Genomic DNA, 27,799 nt, shown 5'->3' with positions numbered 1-27,799 from the left:
ATATGCGTAAAATTGTGAAATGTCTAAACTACCCCTATACTTATAAATAGAGAAATATATATTTTATATATAATTAGGATAATACATATGCATATATACAATATATGAATATGTATTATCCTTTATATATATAAAATATATATAATATTACAAAGGTTAGATGATACATTTTAACACCAACATGTGCATTGAGAGCCCCCCCATGTCACATCAAACCAAAAAAAAGGAAATAAAAAAAGACAAAAAAGAAAAAATACAACAAAAGAAAAAGGAAAAAATGTACAATCATATTCTCAAGTGAGAATATGTGTAAAAGTTGTGAAATTACATAAATACCCTTATCGGGTTTGATATATATATATATATATATATATATATATATAAAATAAGATACTACATTTTAACCCCCCCCCCCCCTCAAACTTAGGGTGTTACAACCGAAAGTTTGCCAAGTAGGAAGTTAAATCTTGGAGAGTACAATGCCTTGGTGAAAAAGTCTGCCTGGTGATATTTTGATGTAACATAAGGACGGTCAATGGTTCTTCTTAAATATTCTTCATGAACATAGTGGCAGTCCATCTCGATATGCTTCATGCGCTCATGAAATATGTGATTTTTGACAATGTAGATTGTACTTTTTATTATCACAATATAATTTTGTGGGCTCTAGAACTTGAATATTCATATCTTCCAACAAGCTGCGAATCCAAACAATCTCCATTATAGTAGATGCCATGACTCTATACTCAGCTTCGGTGGATGAAAGCGATGCTTTTTTGTTGCTTCTTGCATCTCCAAGAAATTAATGATTCCCGTAAAAAAATACAAAAATCAATGGTGGAGTGACGGTTATTTGGATCACCTCCCCAATCAGAGTCAATATAAGCAATTAAATTCAATTCGGAAGAAGAAGATAGAAATACCCCCTTGTTTACTGTACCCTTTGTGTATCTGATGATGCAGAGAATGGCGCTCATATGAATTGTAGTAGGTGCATGTTGAAACTGACTAGCAACATGCACTGCATGATAAATATCAGGTCTTGTAATATTGAGATACGTTAACGATCCAACGAGTTGCCGGTTAGGTGTGGGATTTTTTAGGAGAATTTCATCTTCAATTTTCATCTTTGAACCTACTATTTCAGGATTTTCACAGAACTTGTCATATGTGATTCTTGATCTGTCAATAATCTCACAAGCAAGTTTAGTTTGAGACAAAAATAGCCTATGAGAGAATAGACAACCTCAATTCTCCAAAAATATGTCAGAAATCCTAAGTCTGACATTTTAAATCTTGAGGTCAAGATATATTTAATGTTTTTGATTCCTTTGACATCATCACCTGTTATTAACCTATCATCAACATTTAATAGTAATATAACAATCCCTGTATCAGATTTCTTAACAAACACTGCAATGTCAGTATAGCAAGAATTGAAACCATTTTCAGTCATTACATTGTTAAACCTATCGTGCCAAGCCTTGGGAGCTTGTTTCAAACCATAAAGAGCCTTACGAAGATGAATGACTTTATTTTTAGGAATTTTCATACCAGGTGGATCATTCATGTAGACTTCTTCATGAAGATCACCATTTAGAAAAGCATTTTTGACATCCATTTGGTAAGTATTTCATTTTCTAATGAAAGCAATGGTGATGAGACATCTGACAGTAACCATACGAGTTACTGGAGCAAATGTCTCTTCATAGTCAATCTCGTATTCTTGACTTTAGCTACTAGACGAGCTTTATACCTCTCAAGAGATCCATCACTCTTGGTTTTGACTTTGAACACCTATCGACATCCTATAGTTTTCTTTTCACTGGGAAGCATTTGAAATTCCCAAGTGTTGGCTTTCCTAAGCGCTTTGAGTTCACTTTTCATGGTTTCTCTCCATTCAACATATCGTTTGGCATCTTCAAAAAAATTTGGTTCAAAATATTAGTGAATGACACTTAAGCAAGCCCGATATTTAGGAGAGAAAGAATCAAAAGATACAAATCGAGAGGGAGTTTTTCTAGTTCTTTCGGTTCTTCTAGGGTTTGAATCATGTGAGAAGATAGATTCATTAGGTTCACTATATTGCTTAATAGCACTTCTAATGGTGCATATATCTCTATGAGTATAGGTGATAGGATCCCTAGTTATATTTTCTTCTTGAGAGGTAGAAGGGTTAGAGTTATTATTGATTTCAACCACTTCATTGTCACTGTTATATGTTGATTCATCATCACTAGAGAAATCATCATCTTTAGATAATAGATCAAAAAGAAAGGAATAATCAGCATTTTCTAAGTCAGATTCATTCTTTTCAAAACCACTATCATTTTTCAAAAAGGTTACATTTCTTGAGATATATTACTTATCATTTTTAGTATCATAACATCAAAACCCTTTTTCGGTTTTGGACTATGTCACATGGGTGCGAGTGCGGGTGCGGTGCAATTTCAAAAGTTTTGGACACGAAGACTCGGCTATATATATATATATAATAATAATAATAATAATAATAATAATAATAATAATAAGACTCAGTCAAAGTTGTGCCCATTAGGGGATAGGTGATGAGTTGTGAAGCCTGATTCAAGGTTTTTCCCCTTACAGGATGGGGGTTCCCCCCGACGCGGGTCCTGCTGCGCAGCCAGCGGGTGGGGGTCCAGGGGGCCCGCCCCTGGCGGGGGGGTTATAGGGGGCATTCCCCCCCCCCCCCCGAGATTTTTTTTAAAATTCTGTAGCCCAGAATTTAAAAAAAAAAATCCAAAAAATGGACCAAAATGATTATGGGTGCGTTGACCGCACCCAGGGTCGGGTTGACCGAGTCCGAGCCGCAACCGTGTCGGTGCGTCGACCTTGGAGCCGAGTCCATGTGACATAGGTTTTGGAGTAGCCAAGAAAAGCACAAGGAATGACTTTTGGTGAGAGTTTATCATTCTTATCTGTAAGGACAAAGCACTTACAACAAAAAACTCTCAATCTATTATAATCGAGTTCTTTTTCATATAGAGTTTCTAAATGAGAGATTTTATCTAAATTTTTGGATGGAAGACGATTAATAAAGATAAACTGAAGTAAGAGCCGCTTCGGCCCAATTTTTTTAAAATACTTTGGGAAATAAGGGTTCTAGTGGTTTCAATGATATGCCTATGCTTCCTTTCAGCTAACCCATTTTGTTGTAGGGCCTTAGGACACGATCTTTGATGAACAATACCATAGTCATCAAGATATTTTTTAAAATCATTGGAAAAATATTCGCCTTCGGAATCGATCTTAAATATTTTCAAATTACTATTAAATTGATTCTTAATTATCATATGATATGTTTTAAAACATGAAAACACTTCATGCTTATGTTTAAGGAAATATATCCAACAATATCGAGAATAATCATTCACGAAAATCACATAATAGGCAAAGCCTCCCTTGGATATGACGGGTGTCGGTCCCCAAACATCCGAATGAATAATTTCAAAAGGTTTTTTGGTAAACATAGATCTTTGTTCAAAAGGCATACTTCTCATTTTTTCAATAATACAATCATTACAGGAGAAAGTACTTTTACAAAGATTTTTAATAAAATGCAAATAGGATAACTTGGTGATGTTGGGATGACCAAATCTTTTGTACCAAACATTTATGTCTTTATGTTGGGCCACATTACAAAAAGGGGTTTTAGGGATTTGAAGAGAATCCACATAGTACAAGTCTCCCTTCCTAGAGCCTTCCCCAATCAACTTCCCGGACCGGTGATCTTGTATTAAACATTTATTAGATGAAAATTGAATGTCATATCCAAGGTCTGAGAGTTGAGAGATAGAAAGTAAGTTCAAATTTAATTTAGGTATAAATCTAATTTTGGGAATAAAGAATTTTTGAGTTTCAAAGTTTTCAATCCCCTTAATCTCAAGAGAAGTGCCATCCGCGGTTGAAACAAAAGATGGTGACAAACTTTTAGAATATTCGGAAAGAGAAGAAATATTTGGAGACATATGAAATGAAGCACCCGAGTCTAGAAGCCAAGAAGTTTTACCTGGAGGGGAAGGAGTAGATAGGGCGACACCTGAAATGACTCCCTTAAGAAGTAGTTGAAGAGCTTTCATAATTTGATTTAAAGAGAGAGCTTCATTTGTGGAAGTAGATGTACCTTCTTCCTTTTGTAGTTGAGATGTGGTTGCCACAACCAATAATTTCTTCCATTTGGGACAAACCGGTTCGATGTGTCCTGGTTCCTTGCAAAAGTGACACGATTTTGCTATAGTCCCTTTTTCCGCCTTGTCCTCCATTGGATCCTTGATTTTGATTTTTAAAATGAGGAGGCTTATATGTCCTCAAGTTGTTCTCGGGCCTAGAAACGACATTCATCGCATCACATTCTTCTTGATTTGTGGGCATTGCCAGAATACTTGGACTTTGCTTGCTAATGCCCATACGAGTTTCCTCTCCACTTAACTTTGTAATGACGTCTTCTAGAGATGGAGAGGTGAAGGAGGATAGAAGAGAAGATCTAATTTGCTCAAACTCGGGCCTTAGCCCATTCAAAAAATTAAAAAATTGATCTTCTTCTAATTGCTTATGACGAAGTTCTATGGCCTCTCGACTCCACTTTGGTTCGAGCATAACAAGCTCATCTCAAACGGAAGAGAGTTCGGCAAAATACTTTCTTATAGTCATTTTCTCTTGGAGGACAATTAACGCCCTCTTTTTGAGATAATACTTATGGGACAAGTCCCTAGAGGTGTACATCTTTTTAAGATACTCCCATGCTTGAGATGCCTTTTTGAACTTTATAATATTGACATTAATTTTTGTCTCAACGGAAGAGAAGATCCATGACAAGATTTTGAAGTTTTCATTTTTCACTCATGTTTTTTGCTATATTCTTCAAAAGCCTTGGTTCGTTCATCTCCCTCAAGATTTTTTATTTTCCCTTTTTCAACCAAAGTGATTTTTGGCTCCGGTTCCAGAATCGAGCCTTGAACGTAACCTCAAAACCCTTTTCCTTTGATGTGAGCTTCCATATTTCTGGCCCACACGTGATAATTGAAGTCATTTAGCTTGAAACCAAGAGAAAAACGAGTCTTTTTCACCCATTAGAGAGGAAAGATGGAAGAAGAAATGTGTACCACAACAAGACTTACAAGTCTTGTTGAAAAACCCTTCTAAAATATTGAATGAAGAGAAGTCTTCACGCCAATTTTGAAAATGTTGAAGGCATGCTTTTCGAGACACTCAATATTTGTGAAGAACCATACCAATTTCTTTCTTCAAGTGACCTTGCTTGGATACCATGTGAAAATCTCTCTAAAAAGAGATTTTGTGTATAAACACAATGCTAAAAACACGAAGTGTGCACAAAGGCACAAGGGAGAACTCTCACAAGTGCACAAAGGCACATATATAAATGCACAAGAGCATAAAAAAATATCAACTTCAATATATTGGGTCCTAAGAGGGGCTTTACAAAAACATAAAGAAACCTAGAGGGGATCACCCCTATTTATATGACAACGGAGCAATGGGGGAGGGGGCTCCAATACACATGTTGGAGGGGGCTCCAACATATGCATTGAGAGCTCCCCCATGTCACATCAAACCAAATAGAAAAAAAGAAAAAATACAACAAAAGAAAAAGGAAAAAATGTACAATCATATTTTCAAGTGAGTCTATGCGTAAAACCTGTGAAATTACATAAATACCCTTATCGGGTTTGATATATATATATACATTTTAACATAGGCTGTGGCGGCTCCAGAAGTTGATGTTGAAGAAGTCTTGAGAAGATGTTTGAGGACTTCAGAAATTTGGCAAAGAGTTTCTTTGATATCTCCTCCATTGATATTTTCTTCTTCCTTCTTTGGAGTGTTTTCTCCAACCACGACCGCCTTTCCTTTGAGCTTTGGACAAACCAGCTTAATATGCCCTGGTTCATTACAATAGTGACAAGTCACTCCCTTTCTATACCCATTATTTTTTGAAAAATGGGGTGGTCTATATGCTTTTACATTGTTTCCAGGCCTAATAACGGCTAAAATTTCATCATTCTTAAGGCTTATGCTAAGACGAGTTTTCACTTGGCATACTTCGGCAAGGGCATCTTCAATAGGTAAGGCTTTACTTCTATGAAGAAGAGATGCCATAACTTGTTCAAACTCGGGCCAAAGCCCATGAAGAAATTGGAAGAAATGCTCATTTTCAATTTGTTCTCATCTAAGCTCAATATCTTCTGGAGCCACCCACTTTGGGCTCAAGAAGAGCGAGTTCATCCCAAAGAGGGGTTAAGGCATTAAAATAGTCACGCACACTCATGACCGCTTGTCTAGTAGATCTAATCTTTTCTTGACAAAAAAATTGTCTAGCTAGATCTTTTTGGGTATACATACCCTTAAGGAAGAACCATGCTTCATTGGCTCTCCTAAATTTAGCAATGTTGGCACAATTTTTAATATCAACATTGTTCATGAATTTTGGCATGGTTACTTTCCCAATTTTCTAACTTAGATTGGTGCTCATCAATGACTTTGATGCGGTCATCACCATCTAGAGCTTTCTCAACACCTCCTTCAATTTTGGTGAGCTTTAAGGTGGGTTCGAGAGTGATGCCCATCACAAAGCCCCACAACTTTTTACCTCTTAGATGATTTTCCATAGCCGCTTTTTACCTCTTAAATGATTTTCTATAGTTGATGCCCAATTAAGATAGTTTGCGCCATTGAGTTTGAAGGAGAGCTCAACTCTTGATTCATGCTCCATTGATGACGGGAAAAAATAGAATATGAAGAGCTCCAAAGATCTTTCAAGGATATTGAAAATCCAATGGCTCTGATACCATGTAATGAAAATAGAGGAAGCACCAAAAAACCAAAGAACTCTTTAAAAGAGTCAAGCGAAGAGCCAAAAACACAAGCACGTGAAGTGCACAAATAACCCACTAAGGGGTAAAATGCCTAAAAGGCAAAAATGTATTGAAAAGAGAGAGAAAGTGGGCTGAAAACCCTTACATTTACAGGAGGGAAAGCCCTCTATTAATAGGAGAGCAAAAAGGAATTGAGAGGGACCACAAGAGGGCTCCCTTCTAGTCATTGGGAGCCCCAACGGTCATAAATGTGACCGTTGGGGCCCCAATGACTAGATAGGTGGGGCCCCTTGGTGGTCCTATTACAAAAAGAAAATTAAAATAAAAGAAAAAGAAAAAAAAAGAGAGAAAAAAAGAAAACCTAAAAAGGAAAAGTACATGAAAATTTACCAAAATACCCCTATTGGGTATTTGGATGTACAAAAAAAAAAGAAAAAAGATATATACATTTATATATACATACTTTAACAGACATTCTTGGATATTTTTTCTAAAAAAAATCGGAAGTGTTTGGGTGTTTTAAAATATTTCATTGTTATATTAAGAATCAATTTAAAATTAATATCTAATCTTTAGAACCGATAACGGAGGAGAATGTGTCAAAAGAATTTGAAAATTATCTTGGCCTAAATGGGATTGTTCATAAACAATCGTATCCATACACTCCTTAACAAAATGGACTAGCCGAGAGGAAAGATAGACACATTATTGAAAGTACTAGAACACTTGTGTCTAGAAACATCTCAAAAGTTTTTTGGGCCGAAGCCGCCCTTACGACAGTCTATTTGATAAATAGAACGCCTTTCAAAAATATTGTAAATATCTCTTCTATTGAAAAACTTTTTAAAACATCTCCCAATTATAAAAGGTTAAGGGTCTTTGGATTCAAATGCTTTGTCCTTACCAATAAGAATGACAAATTTTCTCCAAAAGCAATCCCTTGTGTTTTTTAGGCTATGACAAAAACGAAAAGGGATATAGATGTTATGACATTAAAAGAAACAAATTGTATGTTTATCAAAATGTCACTTTTCTTGAAAATGAAATTGGTTTTTGGAAGGAAAAAATCCAAGAAAGTTGTGACTACTCGCTTTTTTTTTACCTTGTCAATGAACATGAACAATATGAAAATATTCATGACACACATGAAAGTAGAAATGAAGACACGCATAATGCAAATGAGAGTGTGGATGGGGGTCTTGATGATATAGACCCATCTCACAATGATATACAAAATATTCCCGACGTACAGAAAATCATCCACCATGTGCTTTATAAAGATATTCTCAAAATAAAAAAGTAGATCCTTCTAGTCTTAGAAAATTCATAAGAATTTCAAAATCTCCTGATAGATTTGTATCTTATGATTCCTTTGAACCAAGGTATAGATCATACCTAATGGCTATACACTCATACCAAACCACAATCTTATCATGAGGCTAAACATCATCTAGAATGGATTAAGGCCATGAATGATGAATTAGAAGCCTTGAAAAAAGCCTCCAACAACAACAACTACGCCTTCATCCCAAAATAATTGGGGTCGGCGATATGAACCAAAAAAGAAATTCATTTTGGGTCTTCCACATGAATCCTTTTCCTCCAATCATTTCTATCCAATGCCATGTCTTCGGTGAGGTTCAAAGCATTCATATCCTTTCCTATCATCTCCATCCAAGTCTTCCTAGGCCGTCCCCGACCTCTTTTAACTAATATATTTTCCCATTTCTCCAACCTTCTAACTGGAGTATCATTAGGCCTTCGCCGAATATGTCCAAACCACCGTAAACGATTCTCTCGCATCTTATTTTCAATGGGTGCAACACCTACCTTCTTACGTATCTCCTCGTTCCGAATCTTATCTTTTATTGTATTTCCACACATCCATCTAAGCATCCGCATCTCAGCTACACTCATTTTTTGAATATGATGTCTCTTGGCAGCCCAACATTCCGTACCATATAGTAAAGCGGGCCTAATTGTCATCCTATAAAACTTTCCCTTCAACCGCAATGGCATTCTACGATCGCACAACACTCCAGTTGCACTTTTCCATTTCATCCACCCAACCTTTATCCTATGAATTACATCTCCATCAAATTTTCCATACTTTTGAATGATACAACAACAACTACGCCTTCATCCCAAAACAATTGGGGTCAGCGATATGAACCAAAAAAAAAATTCATTTTGGGCCTTCCACATGAATCCTTTTCCTTCAATCATTTCTATCCAATGCCATGTCTTCGGTGAGGTTCAAAGCATTCATATCCTTTCCTATCATCTCCATCCAAGTCTTCCTAGGCCTACCCCGATCTCTTTTAACTAATATATTTTCCCATTTCTCCAACCTTCTAACTGGAGCATCATTAGTCCTTCGCCGAATATGTCCAAACCACCGTAAACGATTATCTCGCATCTTAATTTCAATGGATGCAACACCTACCTTCTTACGTATCTCCTCGTTCCGAATCTTATCTTTTATTGTATTTCCACACATCCATCTAAGCATCCGCATTTCAGCTACACTCATTTTTTGAATATGATGTCTCTTGGCAGCCCAACATTCCGTACCATATATAGATCCCAAATATTTGAAACAGTCATCCACCGATATTTCTTGCTCACCAAGCTTCACAACACTCCCATCACTACTTCGTTGCTTACTAAATCGACATTCCAAATATTTTGTCTTACTCTTACTCAACTTAAAATCTCTTGCTTCCAATGTCTGACTCCATAATTCTAACTTAGCATTAACCCCAGCTCTAGACTCATCAATCAAAACAATATCATCAGCAAACAACATACACCACGACACATTTTCTTAAATTGATCTCGTAAGCTCATTGATCACTATAGCAAATAGGAAAGAGCTTAATGCAGATCTTTGATGTAACCCAACCGTTATAGGAAAATTGGTTGTCACCCCTCCACAAGTGGGGACATTGGTTACTACTCCTTCGTACATATCTTTAATTATACTAATGTACTTGAGAGAAACATCTTTCTTCATCATTGTCCACCAGAGAACATCCCTAGGTACTCTATCGTATGCCTTCTCCAAATAAATTAAAACCATATGCAAATCTTTGTTCCTTTCTCTATATCTCTCAATAAGTTGTCTAAGAAGATGTATAGCTTCCATAGTTGATCTTCCACACATAAAACCAAATTGATTCTCCGATATCATGACAACCTTCCTCAATCTATACTCAATCACCCTCTCCCAAAGTTTTATAGTATGACTCATGAGTTTTATACCACGATAGTTTGTGCAATCTTGTATATCACCCTTATTCTTATATAGAGGCACCAAAGTACTCTTCCTCCACTCATTAGGCATCTTATTTGTCCGCCAAAGCTTGTTAAAAAGATTTGTCAATCATTCTAAACCTTTCTCACCCAAGCATTTTAAGTCTCGATAGGTATATCATCTGGGCCAACTGCCCTTCTTGATTTCATTTTCTTCAGAGCCTCTGCAATTTATTTCTTTTGAATCTTGCGCATGAAATCACAATTTATCTCATGAAAATGAATGGAGAAGTCTCCAAGATCCTGAGCATGACTTCCATTAAATAGCTTATCAAAATAATCTTTCCATCTCTCATTAATCTCCTCATCTTTGACTAAAACCCTTTGCGTTTTATCTTTGATACATCTAACCATACCCAGATCCCTCGATTTCCTATCTCTCATCTTTGCAAGCCTATAAATATTCTTCTCGCCTTCTTTGGTATCCAACTTGTCATAAACCTCCTTATATACCTTATTCCTTGTATTTCGAACTACTTTTTTAGCTTCCTTCTTTGCTATCATATACTTCTCCAAATTCTCATTATCACAACTCTTACTTAGATTTCTATAACACTCTCTTTTAACCTTAATCACTAATTTGACATCTTCGTTCCACCATGATGTATCCTTACCTAGTGGTGCACCACCTTTAGACTCACCCAATACCTCCTTAGCTACCTTTCTCATGCCACACGCTATCTTATTCTACATTGATTCTGAATCCTCCTCGAGACACCAATTAGCTTCCTTAACTACCTGCGCTACAAACATTCCTTGTTTAGCTCCTTTCAGTGCCCACCACTTAATTCTAGGATCTATCCTATGTCTATCCCTTTTGCGACATTTTCTAATTCTAAGATCTAAAATTAAGACTCTATGTTGTGTAGTTACACTTTCTCCCGGTATAACCTTACAATCGATGCAACAACCCTATCTCTCTTTCTAAGTAGGAAAAAATCTATTTGACTCGTATTAACCCCACTTTTAAATGTTACTAGGTGAGACTCCATCTTCCTAAACCAAGTGTTTGCTAAGATCATATCATAGGACAAACCAAAATCTAAAATCCTTTCTCCACTTTCGTTTCTTTCTCCTATACCATAGCGTCCATGGATACTCTCAAATCCATCCCTACTAATGCCTACATACCCATTAAAGTCATCGTCGATGAAGAGCTTTTCTCCATAAGATATCTCTTGTACTATTCTATCTAAATCTTTCCAAAATTGACACTTAATGGAATCATCTAAACCTACTTGAGGTGCATAAACACTAATAATATTAATAATATCCGTACCTAATACTAATTTAATAAGTAAAATCCTATCACCCCTCCTACGGACCTCAACTACATTATCTATAAACTCACGACTAATAGCAATCCCTACTCCATTCCTATTCTTATTTATTCTTGTATACCAAATCTTATATCCGCAATGTTCTAGCACTTTTGCTTTCACACCTACCCATTTGGTCTCTTGTAGACATAAAATATCCATCTTTCTCCTACACATAACATCTACTAACTCTACTAACTTACCAGTTAAAGACCCCATGTTCCAAGTTACTAACCTAATTTTATGGTCTTGAACTATCTTCTTTACCCCCACCCATCCAACAAAGTGAGGGAACCCTTGCCCATTTGACACCACAATCGGGCGCCGGTGTAACGCATCGCTTCTGGGCGACGACCTAGCAACCCTTGCCCATTTATCACACTGCCTCCGGGCCTATAGAGTACAACGCATCACACAATAGGGAACACCCCAACGAAATTCTCATATTGGTTCTAATTCATAGGGTGTGACTAAGGTTTTATGCTGACTGTCACTGGCCTTGGAAAAAGCCTAAACTTGGAAAATCTAAACATTAACTAAAGAAAAACTATATGATGTAGATGGGTTTACAAGATAAAAACCAAATGCGATGGAACATTAAAACAATACAAAGCTAGGTTAGTAGCCAAGGGATACAATCAAGAATATGAAATTGACTACGATGAGACGTTTGCTCTAGTTGCTCAAATGACAACTGTTAGAACTCTCATTGCTATAGTCTCGATTAAAAAATGGCCTATATCTCAAATGGATGTGAAGAATGCGTTTTTGAATGGTAATCTGGACGAGGAGGTTTACATGAACCCTCCACCAGGCTTGAACTTAGCACATGGAAAAACTTTTCGGTTACGCAAAGCCTTGTATGGCCTAAAACATGCTCTCAAAGCTTGTTATGATAGGTTCAGTAAAGTGATGACACAACTTCATTTTAAATCTTGTTTTACTGACACTGTGTTATTTGTTAAGTCTTCCAATGCAGGGATGGTGATCTTACTACTTTACGTTGATGCCATGATAATCACAGGAGGTGATACACAGAGAGTTAATCATATCAAATATGTGCTTAAAGCTAACTTTGATATGACAGATCTTGGTTTTTTGCGGTATTTTCTTAGAATAAAAGTTGCCTACTCACCTCGTGGTTATTTTTTGTCACAGACTAAGTATGCAGCAGAGATCATTAAACGATCAAGACTCTCGGATGAAAAACGGGTTGATACTTTGGAGGTCATAAATGCCAAAATGAAGAAAGATGATGCCGAGTCTCTACAAGATCCAGCTCCCTACAGACAAATGATTGGAGCTTTGTCTTATCTTTCTATTACTTGTCCTGATATATCGCATGTTATTCATTCTGTTAGTCAATTTCAATTTGCTCCCACTACAGTGCATATGAGTGTTGTAGTGAAAATTGTTAGATATATTAAGAAATTCATCAATCATGGATTATTTTTATCATCCTCTTCCTCGTTAGAAGTCATTGCATATTCTAATTCTTATTGGAGAGGGGAGGTAAATGATAGACGCTTAACAACTGGTTTATGTGTGTTTGTAGGTGATTCCTTAATTTCATGGCGATGCAAGAAGCATCAGAAGGTGTCACTTTTTTTCACTGAAGCTAAGTATCATACCATGACAACAACCATATCAGAGTTAGTATGGTTGCGACAACTATTAGAGAACATGGGAGTTCACATTGTAGAACCTTCCAAACTATGTTGTGACAACAAGAGCGCAATTTACATTGCAAGCAATCATATATTTCATGAGAGGACAAAACATATTGAAATGGATTGCCACTATGTCCGTGAAGAATTTCTGAAGAAGACCATCACATTGCCTTACGTTCTCTTAGAATACCAACTAGCGGACTTCTTTGCTAAAGTGTTTCCGTCACCTCGATTTCAGTTCTTACTGGACTAACTCTCGGTTGTCCCACCATGAGTTTGAGGGGGGGGGGTTAAGATATGTTAAGCTATATATATATATATATATATATATATATATATATATATATATATATATATATATATATATATATATATATATATATATATATATATATAAACCGAAATACGCATCAGGGGTATTTTGGTCTTTTCATTAAATAGGCATCAGCCCATTAGGGGCTGATATTTTATTTCTTTTTGTATTTTCTTTTCTAGTATTTTTATTTCTTTTTTTGCTTTTTTGACTTTTGTCATGAAAGGGACAGCTCCATGTGGCTGTTGGAGCTGCCCCATGTGACCGTTAGGTGCAGCCCCAACGGCTACATGGGGCTGCCCCCTGGGCCTTCTCATTGTATTATAAATAGGCCCTTTTGGCCTTGTATTCTTTCAACTCATTTTTGAGTGTCTCTATGCAATAACAAATTTATTAGACCCTTCTGTGGCTGGTTTGATGATTCAATCAAGTATGCTACTTGATTGAAAGTGTGTTCTTGCATGTTTATTGGATTCAATCCATTTCATTACATTCAATAGTGTTAAAATATATATATATACATATACTTATATATATACATTCGTATATATATACATATATGTATATATATACATATTCACTTTAGTGAAATACTCGATAGGGGTATTCTTGTAAAACAGAAAAATGTACTTTTTATATTTTTTACTTTTTCTTTTTCTTTTTCCTTTTTTCCTTTTTTTCTTTTTCTTTTTTTGTCTTTTGTTTGAACCACAAGGGGGCCCACTCTTGTAGTCGTTGGGGCCCCAACGGTCAGATTTCTGACCGTTGGGGCTCCCAACGACTACAAGGGAGCCCCCTTGTGGTCCCTTCTTGTGCCCTCCTCCTCTATAAGTAGAGGAGGTGTTCCCCTCTTAAATGTATGGGTTTTTACACCCTTCTCTTCCTTTCTTCAAACTTATGACTTTAAGTCATTTTCTATATTTGTGAGTTGTGTGTGTGCACATTTGGTGTTTGTGTTCTTGGCTCTAGTAGTCACTCTTAAAGAGTGACCTTTTGCTCTATTGGTGCTTCCGCCTCTTTTCATTACATGGTATCAGAGCTCGGTTGGTGATTGGGCTTTTTCTTTGTCATCTTGGAACGCGTGCCTCTCAAAGTTTTGAAGAAAGGAAGAATATTTGGTGCCGATGGAACGTGACTCTAAAGTGGAGCTTTCTTTCAAGCTAAATGGGTCCAACTATCTCATGTGAGCCTCCGCTATGGAAAATCATCTAAGAGGTAAGAAACTTTGGGGCTTTGTTATGGGAACTACTCCCGAACCCTCTCTTGTTCTTACCAAAATTGAAAATGAAGTTGAAAAGGCTTTAGATGGCGATGAGCGCATCAAAGCCATTAATGAACATCAATCCAAAATTGAGGATTGGGAAAGTAACCATGCCAAAATTTTGGCATGGTTTATGAACAATGTAGACCTTAAAAATTGTGCCAATATTGCCAAATTTAGAAGGGCCAATGAGGCTTGGTTTTTTCTTAAGGGTATGTATACCCAAAAGGATCTTGCTCGGCAATTTTTTTGTCAAGAAAAAATTCGTTCCACCAAACAAATGGATATGAGTGTTCGGGACTATTTTAGCTCTCTAACCCCTCTTTGGGATGAGCTTGCCCTTCTTGAACCCAAATGGGTTGCTCCACAAGATATTGAACTTAGGAGGGAACAAATTGAAAAGGAGCACTTTTTCCAATTCCTTCATGGACTTCGCCCGGAATTTGAACAAGGGCATCTCTTCTCCATAGAAGCAAAGCCCTACCTATTGAAGATGCCCTTGCCGAGATATGTCAAGAAGAAACTCGACTTGGCTTGAGCATTAGGAGTGATGAAGTTTTGGCCGTTAATAGGCCCGGATCGAATGTTAAAGCTTATAGACCTCCCCACTTTAACAAAAATAGTAATGAGCCTAGAAAGGGAATTATATGCCACTATTGTAATGAACCGGGGCACATTAGACCGGTTTGTCCTAAGCTTAAAGGTAAGGTTGCCGCGGTTGGAGAAAGCTCTCCAAAGAAGGAAGAAAGTACCAAAGAAGGAGATATCAAAGAAACTCTCAATCATATCTCCGAAGTTCTCCAACATCTTCTCAAGTCTTCTCCTTCAACATCCGGAGCCGCCATCGCCTACTCTTCATCACCTCCAAGTATGTGGATACTAGACTCTCTGGTGCTTCTTTTCATATGACATCTCATAAAACCTCTCTTTCAAATGTTTTTCCCGAACCCATGTCTTCCTATGTTTCAACGGCCGATGGAACGTCATTAAAAATTGAAAGTATTGGAACTCTTGACTTCAAAAAATCTCAAAACTTTTTTGTTCCCAAAGTAAGAGTCGTCCCAAAAATTAATTTAAATCTCTTTTCCGTTTCTCAAATCACCGACCATGGATGCCAAGTCTCTTTCTCACCTAAAGATTGCACCGTGCAGGATCTCCAGTCAGGGAAGCTGATTGGGCAAGGCCATAGAAGGGGTGATCTCTATTTTATGGATTTTTTGACGCTTCCATCTAAGTCATCTTGCAATCTTGTTAAAGACAAAAGTATTGGAATTTGGCATGAGAGACTTGGTCATCCAAATTTTGTAAAAATGTCTCTTTTCCCTTTTTTGAACAATACTTGTAAAGACAATCACATGACTTGTAAAGATTGCATTTTTGGGAAATCTAAAGCTATTCCGTTTCCTCAAAGGAGTTACTTTACCACTCAGCCATTTGAACTTGTTCATTCCGATGTGTGGGGACCTTCCCCAATTTTGTCTAAAAGAGGTTTTTCGTATTATGTGGTCTTTATTGATGACTTCACTAGATTTACATGGATATACTTCCTAAGTCGCAAATCCGAAGTCTTCTCCTTCTTTAAAGAATTTCATGCAATGGTTAAAAATCAATTTTTGGGAAATTTATCTATTCTTAGGTCCGATTCGGGAGGTGAATATATGTCCAATGATTTTCAAAATTACTTAAAAGAAAATGGAATTTGTCATCAACGTTCTTGTCCCAACACTCTGCAACAAAATGGTGGTCTTGCGGAAAGAAAGCATAGGCACATAATAGAAACTACAAGAACATTATTGATTTCAAAAAATATCTCAAAATCCTTTTGGGCCGAAGCGGTTCTAACCTCAACATATCTCATCAATAGAATCCCTTCATCCTCTTTGAAAAATCTTTCTCCTTTTGAAAAACTTTACATGTCTCCCGACTATAAAAGATTAAGAATTTTTTGATGTAAATGTTTTGTTTTAACTCGCAAAAATGATAAACTTTCTCCTAGGGCTATTGAATGTATTTTCTTAGGATATTGCGAAAAACAAAAAGGATATCGATGTTTTGACATTCTTAAGAATAAACTTTATATCTCAAAAGATGTCACATTCCTCGAAGAAGAAAGTGGTTTTTCGCATCAACCAAATGAGGATATTGACTATTCCTTTTTATTTGATTTGTTACCTCAAGAAAACATCATAGATGATTATGTTGATCCTAGTGAATCTCTTAGTGAAGATCTTGTTGAACATCCAAATAATGATCAAAACTTAGAAGAAAATGCGTCTAGACAAATACAAGTCTACTCTAGAAGGAATGAAAGAAATCCTCCATGTGCTCTTGAAAGATTTTCTCAAAGTGAGTCGATAGAAGAAACCTCTCAAAGAAGATCAAATCGCATTCCCAAGATACCAAATAGATTTGTTTCTTATGACTCTTTTTCTCCTAATTATCGAGCATGTCTTCTTGCTCTTCACTCCTTTCACGAACCATCTCATTACAATGATGCCAAACAATATGCTCATTGGAATGAAGCTATGGAACTTGAACTTAATGCCCTTAAAAGGGCGCAAACTTGGGAAATCATTGATCCTCTCAATGGCAAGAAACCCATTGGATGTAGATGGGTGTTTAAAGTAAAAACTAAGAGTGATGGTTCATTAGAAAGATATAAGGCTAGGTTGGTTGCCAAAGGATATGCCCAAGAGTATGGGGTAGACTATGATGAAACTTTTGCCCCAGTTGCTCGAATGACTAGTGTTCGAGCCCTTATTGCTATAGCTTCTGTTAAAAAATGGCCTATCTTTCAACTTGATGTTAAAAATGCCTTCTTGAATGACAATCTAAATGAAGAAGTTTATATGGAACCACCTCCAGGTATGAATTTAAATGGAAAAATTTTGAAATTAAAAAAGGCTTTATATGGACTTAAGCAAGCTCCTAAAGCTTGGTATGACAGGTTTAGTAATGTATTAATCAATTTAGGTTTTTCTTCTTGCTATACTGACACTGCTCTCTTTGTTAAAAGGACAGGTGACTCCATTATCATGCTTCTGCTGTATGTTGATGATATGATCATCACTGGGAATGACAAAAAGGGAGTAAATGATGTTAAGTCTATGCTAAAAGATACCTTTGATATGTCTGACCTTGGTTATTTGCGATATTTTTTAGGAATTGAAGTAGCTTATTTCGAACGTGGATACATCTTATCTCAAATGAAGTTAGCTGCTGAAATTTGTACCAAATCAGGAATATCTGATGAAAAGAAAGTTGAGACTCCTGAAGTTATCAATGCGAAACTAAGACTTGAAGATGGTGTTCTTCTTGAAGATCCAACTCCCTACCGTCAATTAATTGGATCCCTCACCTATCTATCCATCACTCGTCCTGACATAGCTCATGCGGTTCATGCAGCGAGCCAGTTCCAGCACGCACCTACCACGGTTCATATGGCGGTCGTAATGAGAATTGTGCGATATATCAAAAATACCATCTCCAAGGGACTCTTCTTATCCTCTTTCTCATCTCTTGAATTGACTGCTTTTACTGATGCTGATTGGGGAGGAAATCCCAATGATCGTATCTCAATTACGGGTCTTTGTATTTTTTTAGGTGAATCTCTCATCTCGTGGAGATGCAAGCAGCAGCAGAAGGTCTCCTTATCATCTACTGAAGCTGAGTATCGGGCTATGGCAATGACAACTATGGAAATCGTATGGCTCAGAAGTCTCCTTGCTGACATGGGCGTCCTCATTTCCACTCCTACCAAGCTCTGCTGTGATAACAAAAGTGCGATATACATTGCCAGCAATCACACCTTTCATGAGTGGACAAAGCATATCGAAATGGATTGCCATTATGTTCGAGACGAATACCTCAGAGGGACTATCTCATTACCATATGTTACTTCAGAGTATCAACTAGCTGACTTCTTCACCAAAACGCTCCAAACTCCACGATTTATGTTCCTCCTTAGCAAACTTTCGGTCTTCTCCCCGTAAAGTTTGAGGGGGCGTGTTAAAATATATATATATATATATATATATATATATATATATATATACATATTCACTTTAGTGTAATACCCGATAGGGGTATTCTTGTAAAACAGCAAAATGTACTTTTTATATTTTTTACTTTTTCTTTTTCCTTTTTTTCTTTTTCTTTTTTTGTCTTTTGTTTGAACCACAAGGGACCCCACTCTTGTAGTCGTTGGGGCCCCAACGGTCAGATTTCTGACCGTTGGGGGCTCCCAACGACTACAAGGGAGCCCCCTTGTGGTCCCTTCTTGTGCCCTCCTCCTCTATAAGTAGAGGAGGTGTTCCCCTCTTAAATGTATGGGTTTTTACACCCTTCTCTTCCTTTCTTCAAACTTATGACTTTAAGTCATTTTCTATATTTGTGAGTTGTGTGTGTGCACATTTGGTGTTTGTGTTCTTGGCTCTAGTAGTCACTCTTAAAGAGTGACCTTTTGCTCTATTGGTGCTTCCGCCTCTTTTCATTACAAATAGCACCAAATATTAACCATTAATACAGATAGTTCCGTTGGAGAATGACCTATCATTTAATGCTCTTCAGCACCCCAAGCAAAATATGCTGAAGCTAATGCTGACAGTGGTCCTCAGTATAAATTACAGATCTGTGGAGTAGATTGAGTGTTGTGGACTAGAAATCCACCTGATCAGAGTGCCATATTAGCACAGTTAGAGGAGAGATTAAAGCTGAAGCGAATGGATCCACTCTTATATATGAAGAGTAAAATTGTGTCCTTTAATAGATTTGATTAGTACAAAAGAAGCAAGACAAAAAGTTCTTGGTGAAATACAGCGGTTAGAATAATAAGGGAGCCTCATTACCCATATCTACTGCTAGTGTTTAAAAAAAAAATGCAATACACAAAATAGTTTCACTTGGCTCCAGTTTGTGGTGTGTGTGCGCTTTCATCTGCTTCTCAAGTGGTTGTGGCCTAACTTGGTTGTCATGGATGATCTCACTCGTATCTTGAGATCATTCATTCTGATCTTACGGATAAGAAGGAAGGATGAGAGATGGGCATTGATGTGAAGATGGTGCTTTTTGTTGGACAACTTTGTTAGAAAGGAATTCTAGACATCTTGACTTCTGGACTTAAGCACACTATATGAGGAAGATCTTCACCAATGTACTTTTTGCTCTCTAATGAGCAGCCAATATCAGCCTATCTTGGTCTGAGCTTATTGAGGTCCGGCTTTGTACCGCCATACTTATATGTTTTTTTCCATTATGTATATGTTTTTTTCCATTAGCCCTTATTCATGGCTCCTGGTCGCCTACACTAAAGTACGCACTTCTTGTTCTATCCATGAACAAGTTTTTCTCTACTGTACAAAAAAAACTTATAGAGAACAAGTAATCTCTCAAGTTATCCCATTACAATACATTCCCAAGAGTCACATTATATATAGGTATTAGTCTCCAGCTATTGATGTTATAATATCAAGCAGATATTGCAATGATATAATTGATAAGTGTGCCATGTACCTGCTTTAGGTGTATATGTAACTCGAAACATGATTGTATTATTTTCAGTGATGAGTAGCATTGTCAGTTGCATTTATTATTGCTCTAGTGTTCATATTTCATTCTTCACTGTATGTAGACATATATTACTGCAGGTTGACGGTACTTTTTCTTAAAGCAATTTCTTTTTATTATGTTCCTTTTTCTTTTTGCTTATAATTTAATTTGTCATTTACAGATCATGTTACTGGAGAAGGAGAGTGAAATGCCTATAGAAGAGCTACTTGCACGTTATAATAAGGTATTTTGTTTGATTTTTTCTGATGATATTCGATTGTGTAACTTTTGTAAAGCTGGCTGCTTTTATTAGGAAAGCGACACTGATGAAGATGGGTCAGCTGGAACTGATTTTGCTTCGTGTGAGGAGAAACTCCATTCCTCAGCTAGTTCTGGTGTTGAATCGGATTTCTGCAACCAGGAGAACCCAGTTAGTTCTGATGCAGTTAGGCATGAAGTTGATCTTCTCAATGAGGAACATTCTCTAATCAGAGAAATGGATGACAAGTTTGACAAGAAATCTGAAGGACGAGAGAGTGAAAATATAATTGCAGATGCAGCTGCTGCTGCAAGATCAGCTCAACCAACTGGAAACACATTCTCAACGACAAAAGTACGTACAAAGTTTCCTTTCCTTCTTAAACACCCTCTCCGTGAATACCAACATATCGGGCTTGACTGGCTTGTTACTATGTATGAGAAGCGGCTTAATGGAATTTTAGCTGATGAAATGGGCTTGGGCAAGACAATAATGACGATTGCTCTTCTAGCACACCTTGCATGTGAGAAAGGAATATGGGGACCCCATCTTATAGTGGTACCTACCAGTGTTATGCTTAACTGGGAAACAGAATTTCTGAAGTGGTGCCCTGCTTTTAAAATTCTGACCTACTTTGGATCTGCAAAAGAGCGGAAATTTAAAAGGCAGGGTTGGATGAAAGTAAATTCCTTCCATATATGCATTACAACTTACAGACTGGTGATACAGGATGCAAAAGCTTTTAAGCGGAAGAAGTGGAAGTACTTGATTCTTGATGAAGCTCATTTGATAAAGAATTGGAAATCTCAAAGATGGCAAACTCTACTGAACTTCAATTCCAAACGAAGGATTCTGTTGACTGGAACTCCCGTTCAGAATGACCTTATGGAGTTATGGTCTTTGATGCATTTTTTGATGCCACATATATTTCAGTCTCATCAAGAATTCAAAGATTGGTTTAGCAACCCCATTAATGTAATGGTGGAGGGCCAAGAGAAAGTTAATAAAGAAGTTGTTGATCGTTTACATAATGTCCTGCGCCCTTTTATATTGCGAAGATTAAAAAGAGATGTGGAAAAGCAACTTCCAAAGAAGTATGAGCATGTAATATACTGCAGATTATCAAGAAGGCAACGAAACTTATATGAAGATTTTATTGCCAGCTCAGAAACTCAAGCAACATTGGCTAGTGCAAATTTTTTTGGAATGATTAGTGTCATAATGCAGCTCCGGAAAGTGTGCAATCATCCTGATCTTTTTGAAGGTCGTCCAATCATTAGTTCATTTGACATGGTTGGCATTGACACACAGCTGAGTTCTTCTGTCTGTGGGTTACTTTGCTCTGGCCCATTTTCTAAAGTTGACCTCATGGGGTTGTCAATGCTCTTTACTCATCTTGATTACAGTATGACTTCTTGGGAGAAAGAAGAACTAGAAGCAATTGCTACACCACCCTGTTTGATTAAAGAAGTTACTGATTGTGAAACTCTCCCCAAGATAGAGTGCTCACCCTTGGGCTGTGAACATAAGAAAAGAACTCATGGAACTAACATTTTTGAAGACATTCGAAGAGCTCTTTCTGAGGAAAGGATAAAACAGGCTCAAGAAAGGGCTGCATCTATTGCTTGGTGGAATTCATTGCGATGCCAAAAGAAGCCTTTGTATGGAACAAATCTTAGGGAGCTGGTCACTGTAAGACATCCTGTTTATGACATTCATCAACAGGCTAGAAATCCGTCTTGCTATATGAGCTTCTCATCAAAACTGGCAGAAATTATTTTGTCACCACTAGACCTTTTCAGGAGGATTCTTGAGCTGGTTGAATGTTTTATGTTTGCAATTCCAGCTGCTCGGGCACCTTCCCCTATCTGTTGGTGTAGCAAGAAGGGATTTTCTCTGCTCCTCGAACCAATCTGCAAGGAACAATGTACATCAGTTCTCGGTCCACTCCTGTCATCTATTAGACCTGCCATTGTGCGAAGACAGGTCTATTTTCCTGATAAGCGACTTATACAATTTGACTGTGGCAAACTTCAGGAATTAGCAATCTTGCTAAGACGTTTGAAATCAGAAGGTCACAGGGCACTCATATTCACTCAGATGACAAAAATGCTTGATATCCTAGAAGCATTCATCAACCTGTATGGCTATACATATATGCGCCTGGATGGTTCTACTCAGCCAGAGGAGAGACAAACGCTGATGCAGCGGTTTAACACCAATCCAAAATTTTTTCTTTTCATATTATCTACCAGAAGTGGAGGTGTTGGGATCAACTTGGTTGGAGCAGATACTGTCATTTTCTATGACAGTGACTGGAACCCTGCAATGGATCAACAGGCACAAGATAGGTGTCACAGAATTGGACAAACACGGGAAGTGCATATTTATCGGCTTGTTAGTGTGAGCACGATTGAGGAAAATATCTTGAAGAAAGCAAATCAGAAGCGTGCTCTTGATGATCTGGTCATACAGAGTGGTGCTTATAACACAGAGTTCTTTAAAAAGCTTGACCCCATGGAATTGTTCTCTGGGCATAGGGCAGTTACTGTTGATGGAAAACATGATGTTTTATCAAATGCAGATGTAGAAGCTGCCTTGAAACATGTGGAGGATGAAGCAGACTACATGGCCTTGAAAAAAGTTGAAGAAGAGGAGGCTGTGGATAATCAGGAATTTAGTGAAGAAGCAGTTGGAAAGCTAGAAGATGATGAACTTGTAAATGAGGAGGATTTAAAGTTTGATGAGAAAATTCCTGAGATCCAGAGTATCTCCACTGCAGTCAAAGTAGACAGTGGTACTCCTGTAGATGAAAGCTATCTAAAGGAAGACAGAGCTCTTATTTTAGCAGGTGGAGATGACGATGTTGACATGTTGGCTGATGTTAAGCAGATGGCAGCTGCTGCAGCAGCATCTGGACAAGCTTCTTCATCTTTTGAGAATCAGCTACGCCCAATTGACAGATATGCAATGCGGTTTCTGGATCTTTGGGATCCTATAATTGACAAATCTGCTGCAGATTCTCAAGCCAGTTTCATGGAAACAGAGTGGGATATGGAAATGATTGAGAAATTCAAGGAAGATCTAGAAGCTGAAGTTGATGATGATGATGAACCCCTTGTATATGAGCGTAAGTACCTTCTAGAACTGTAATCTCAATGCATCTTCTTTCTTAAATAACATGTTTTTGCTTTTATGCATGTGCTGACATGATTAAAATGCATGCTTATTGAATCACCATGTAGGAGGTTCACATTTTTAGTTATAGATTTATGTATTTGTTGATGCTCCTGTCATGATTTCCACTATAACTGCCTGTTATAATGTTATGCCTGATGCGTGAGTCCACCTGTTTTTTTTTGTCATTTGCGAATAGATACAAATTTTCATCAATTTTGCTGTAAAGTTGAATTCCACGCTAGTTTTCTTTGCATGTGTGTTTATCTAACTCTAGGGTATCTTCATCTAGATCGTACCTTGATTGGTTGGTAAACTTGTTTTCATCAAGGAAAAATAAAATAAAATGTTGATCACTATTATTTAATACACTTTGACTTTCAAGCGGTTCATGTAATTTAGTATCCTATAGACAGGTTCTGCATGTGGATTCAACAAATGGGTTTGTCTAGATTCCATCTTGACCTACCAATTATGTTGTTTCAATATATTAATGACATTTGTTCTTGTTTGTATATGGAAAGACTGTCCTTAATGTCCATTGCAGAGTTGCCATTCGAGGAAGCGGGAGCAGGAAGTGATTCAGGAAGCAGGGCACTTTTAAAATTTTAGGAAGCGGGAAGCACAGAATGACTTAGAAGCGAACCGGGAATCGTCTCGGAAGCGAGAAGAGAAGCGAACGAGAAACGACCTAGGAATCTAATCGGAAGCGAACCAGGATTCGAAGGAGAAACAAAGAAGAAAGCGACCTAGGATTCGAGTGAGAAGCGAATAGGAATCAAAAGAGAAGCAAAAATATATTATATTTTTTCTAATTTACCAAAATATAAGATTTATGTTATCACTGACAAAATAAAACACAAATATATAACATTAAAGTTGATTTATTAATCTCAAAACTAAATTATATATGTATTTAATAAATAATACATCAATAAAAATTCATAATTCATATTCTTGTTGCAATCATTTAATGAATGCATCTTGTTGCAAGTATTTAATAAATAATACATCAAGAAAAAATCATAATTCATATTCCAGATGCAAGTAGCAATAATTTAACAAATGCACCCTGTTGCAAGCATTTAATAAATAATACATCAAGAAAAATTCATAGTTCATATTCTTGTTGCAACTATTTAACAAATGCTTCATGTTGCAAGCATTTAATAAATAATACATCAAGAAAACTAATAAATTTGATTGAGAAGCATACCTTTTTCAAGAAATGAATCAAATAATCTTAAATATTACATCATGTTGCTTGCCTGAGCTATGAGAGCCAACAAAAGAGGCTTCATGTGCAGACAAGATGATGTTCGGGTGCAGGAGGAGTAGAGTTGGCTTGAAGGAGGAAGCAACTGTCGGGGCACAAGGTGATGTTGGAGGAGAGTGAGGGCGTGGTGAGGGAGCAGAGCGACACGTGGAGCACAACCGAGAAGAGGTTGGTAGAAGTGAAGAGTGAGGTGAGTCGGGCATCACAGGCGCTAGCCATCGCCAAGGTGACATGGGATCGGTTGTCTCACGAGGCACTCACGCTGCACGCTCAAGTACACGAGAGAGGGAGAGACAAAGAGAGCGAGAGACGAGGAGAGAAAGGGGGGAGAGAGAGAGAGAGAGGGAGAGTCAAAGAGTAGAGGGTCAAAGAGTAGAGGCAGAGAGAGGTACCTGTGAATGCCCATCGCCAACGCCGAAGGCGGAGACTTGGAGGTCGTTGGAGGCCTGAACGTCAGTGGAGATCACTGAGAGAGAGAGAGAGAGAGAGAGAGAGAGAGAGAGAGAGAGAGAGAGAGAGAGTTGTTTTTCGAAAGAAACACAAACCCTATGCGATTTGTTTTTTTTTCACAAAAAAATTGGAAATGACCATTTTGCCCTCTTATAAAACACATTTTTTTGGAAAAAAAGTTTAATAAGGGGGTAAAACTGTCCAAACCCTTAAAAAAAGGAATTCCCAATATCAGGAAGCGAGCTTCCCTATTAATGGGAAGCATGTTTCCCGTTAATGGGGAAGCACACTTCTTATTAATGTGAAGCGCGCTTCCGGTAACCCTGGTCCATCACCCATAGGATATTGACATGCTAAATTTTTCTGCCTAAATGACTTTGGAATGCTGTGTCAGTTCCCTATATTAAATGCAAAAATAACAGATGTATTGCTTGCATTTTGGGAATGCAAGGTGTCTTTATTATATATATCCTAAAAAAAACCATGAACTTTAGGAGACAATTGCACCTTAATTTTTATCACAGGTTAGAATTTTCTGAACTTGTTAATTTCCAATTTCCTAAAGCCCTGGACCCTTTAGCCTGGGCCAATTAAGTTGCAGGTAAGTATCCTAGTTTCTGTGTTGGCAGTGGATCATGTTTGAGCAACTCCTCCACCAGAATGGAAGAGAACATGTGACATTTGTCAAAGGAATTAGGGTTGGACATAGATGCAATAGAAATTGAAACTAGCATGGGGTGTCCATCATTAAAACTTTATATTATTTGTGCTATGTATAAAAATTACCAAAATACCCTCTATATGTAAGTTCTTTGCATTATAGATGCATGTGATCATCAACAACTTGTCTTGAAGAACCCAAGCCTCCGTTGGTTTGAGTTAAGCCCGCTATCTGCCTATGTTTTTGTCAGCATAATTGTTACACTTATATATATACATTTGTTTGTTTATTTATTTATGTATATGAGCTGTATTTTTAATTAAATAAATAGTTTTGCAACTTCCTTCATGCAGTATGTCATTTTCTTTCAGATTTAATCAGAACCTACCTGCAACCTAAATTCCTTTGTTTTAATAGCATTTCTTTTGTTTTTTTTTGCATTATCCTTAATGCTCTATCATCTAATTCTTATAGTTCTCTTTATTTCTAACTTTTTATACACGCATCTAACCTACTAGTCTTTGTTTGTGATGATACATTCTCTTAGTATGTGCTTATGATTCTCACATTGTCTATCTCTTCATCTTCATATAAAGTAATTTGTTTGTGCCAAATTAGTTCACTCTTGGTCTTCTTTTTTTCGAAGTTTGTATTTCCTCTTACAAAATTAAATGTGATTGTAAAGTAAAAATGTTTCCTTCTTTTTCATTCTTGTCTCCAAAACCATATCCATCTTTTGCATTTTGTATATGTCAATTTCAGTGTCCACCTGTAAATGTGCTTTCATTTTCTTAAACTTGTTGCTTCTTCAATCAAATCCTAAATTCTGTTTGTTATTTTATTAACCCATACTTGAGGTGTTGAAAAATTAACAACATTATATATGTCCTCTAAACAAATTGTTAACCCCTGTAACAAAAAAAAATGTTGACCCAATAACCATATCACTTATTTTACATATTGCAACAACTTTATCTTGTAAAACACCATCAATTAAAATGAGTAATTTTTTGTGCACACCAAAGCTTAAATTCCTATCTGAATCTTTGGCATTTTCTCCTTTCTGTTTTGTTTCTCATAGGCACATTATTGTCTCTCTTTTTCTTATTGTGTTCACTGTGTTAAAATGTACCTATTATATATATATATATATATATATATATATATATATATATATATATATATATATATATATTCTGTTTATTACTTCAATACCCGATAGGGGTATTTTTGTAATTTCACAGTTGTTTTAGAAAACAACTATTTTTTCTTTTTATTTTTTTCATTTCTTTTTTATTATTTTTGAGGACCTAAAGGGGCTCCAACATAGAAGTCGTTGGAGCCCCCAACGGTCACAAATGTGACCGTTGGGGGCTCCCAACGACTCTATGGGAGCCCCCTTTTGGCTCTCCTTTTGAGGCCCTTTGGCCCTCCTTTTTCCTCCTCCTTCTCTTGTATAAATAGGGGTGATCCCCTTGTGTATTCTCATCTTGAGAGCTCCTCTCTCTTTTCAATAAGAGGCTTTGTATATTGTTGCCTTCTTAAAGGCTTGTGCTTGTATTGTCCCTTCGTGGACTTGTGATATTTTCTCTTTTATTCATTGTTGTATGTGCTTGTATGCACTCTTTATATTTCCGCAATATCTCATTACATGGTATCAGAGCCACTTGATTCTTGAAGGAAAGGTGTGGTTCGTG

At 37.0% G+C, this 27,799-nt stretch overlaps 1 protein-coding gene across 1 annotated transcript in view; it reads left to right on the top strand.

The window, feature by feature from the left end:
• The window catches only part of LOC149834057 (protein PHOTOPERIOD-INDEPENDENT EARLY FLOWERING 1-like), a 75,389-nt gene that overhangs the window by 35,798 nt on the left and 11,792 nt on the right, over positions 1-27,799 (top strand). Inside the window, exons 18-19 of the mRNA XM_090009273.1 lie at positions 20,461-20,523; positions 20,593-23,668. Of these exons, the coding sequence (XP_089865399.1) occupies positions 20,461-20,523; positions 20,593-23,668 (3,139 nt within the window). The remainder of the gene's footprint in view (positions 1-20,460; positions 20,524-20,592; positions 23,669-27,799) is intronic.

The sequence above is a fragment of the Nuphar pumila genome, chromosome 6, assembly GCF_984573655.1.
Source record: "Nuphar pumila chromosome 6, dmNupPumi1.hap1.1, whole genome shotgun sequence".
Taxonomy (NCBI): Eukaryota; Viridiplantae; Streptophyta; class Magnoliopsida; order Nymphaeales; family Nymphaeaceae; genus Nuphar; species Nuphar pumila.
The sequence above is the reverse complement of the archived record's forward strand: the minus strand, read 5'-3'. Positions and strand labels throughout refer to the sequence as shown.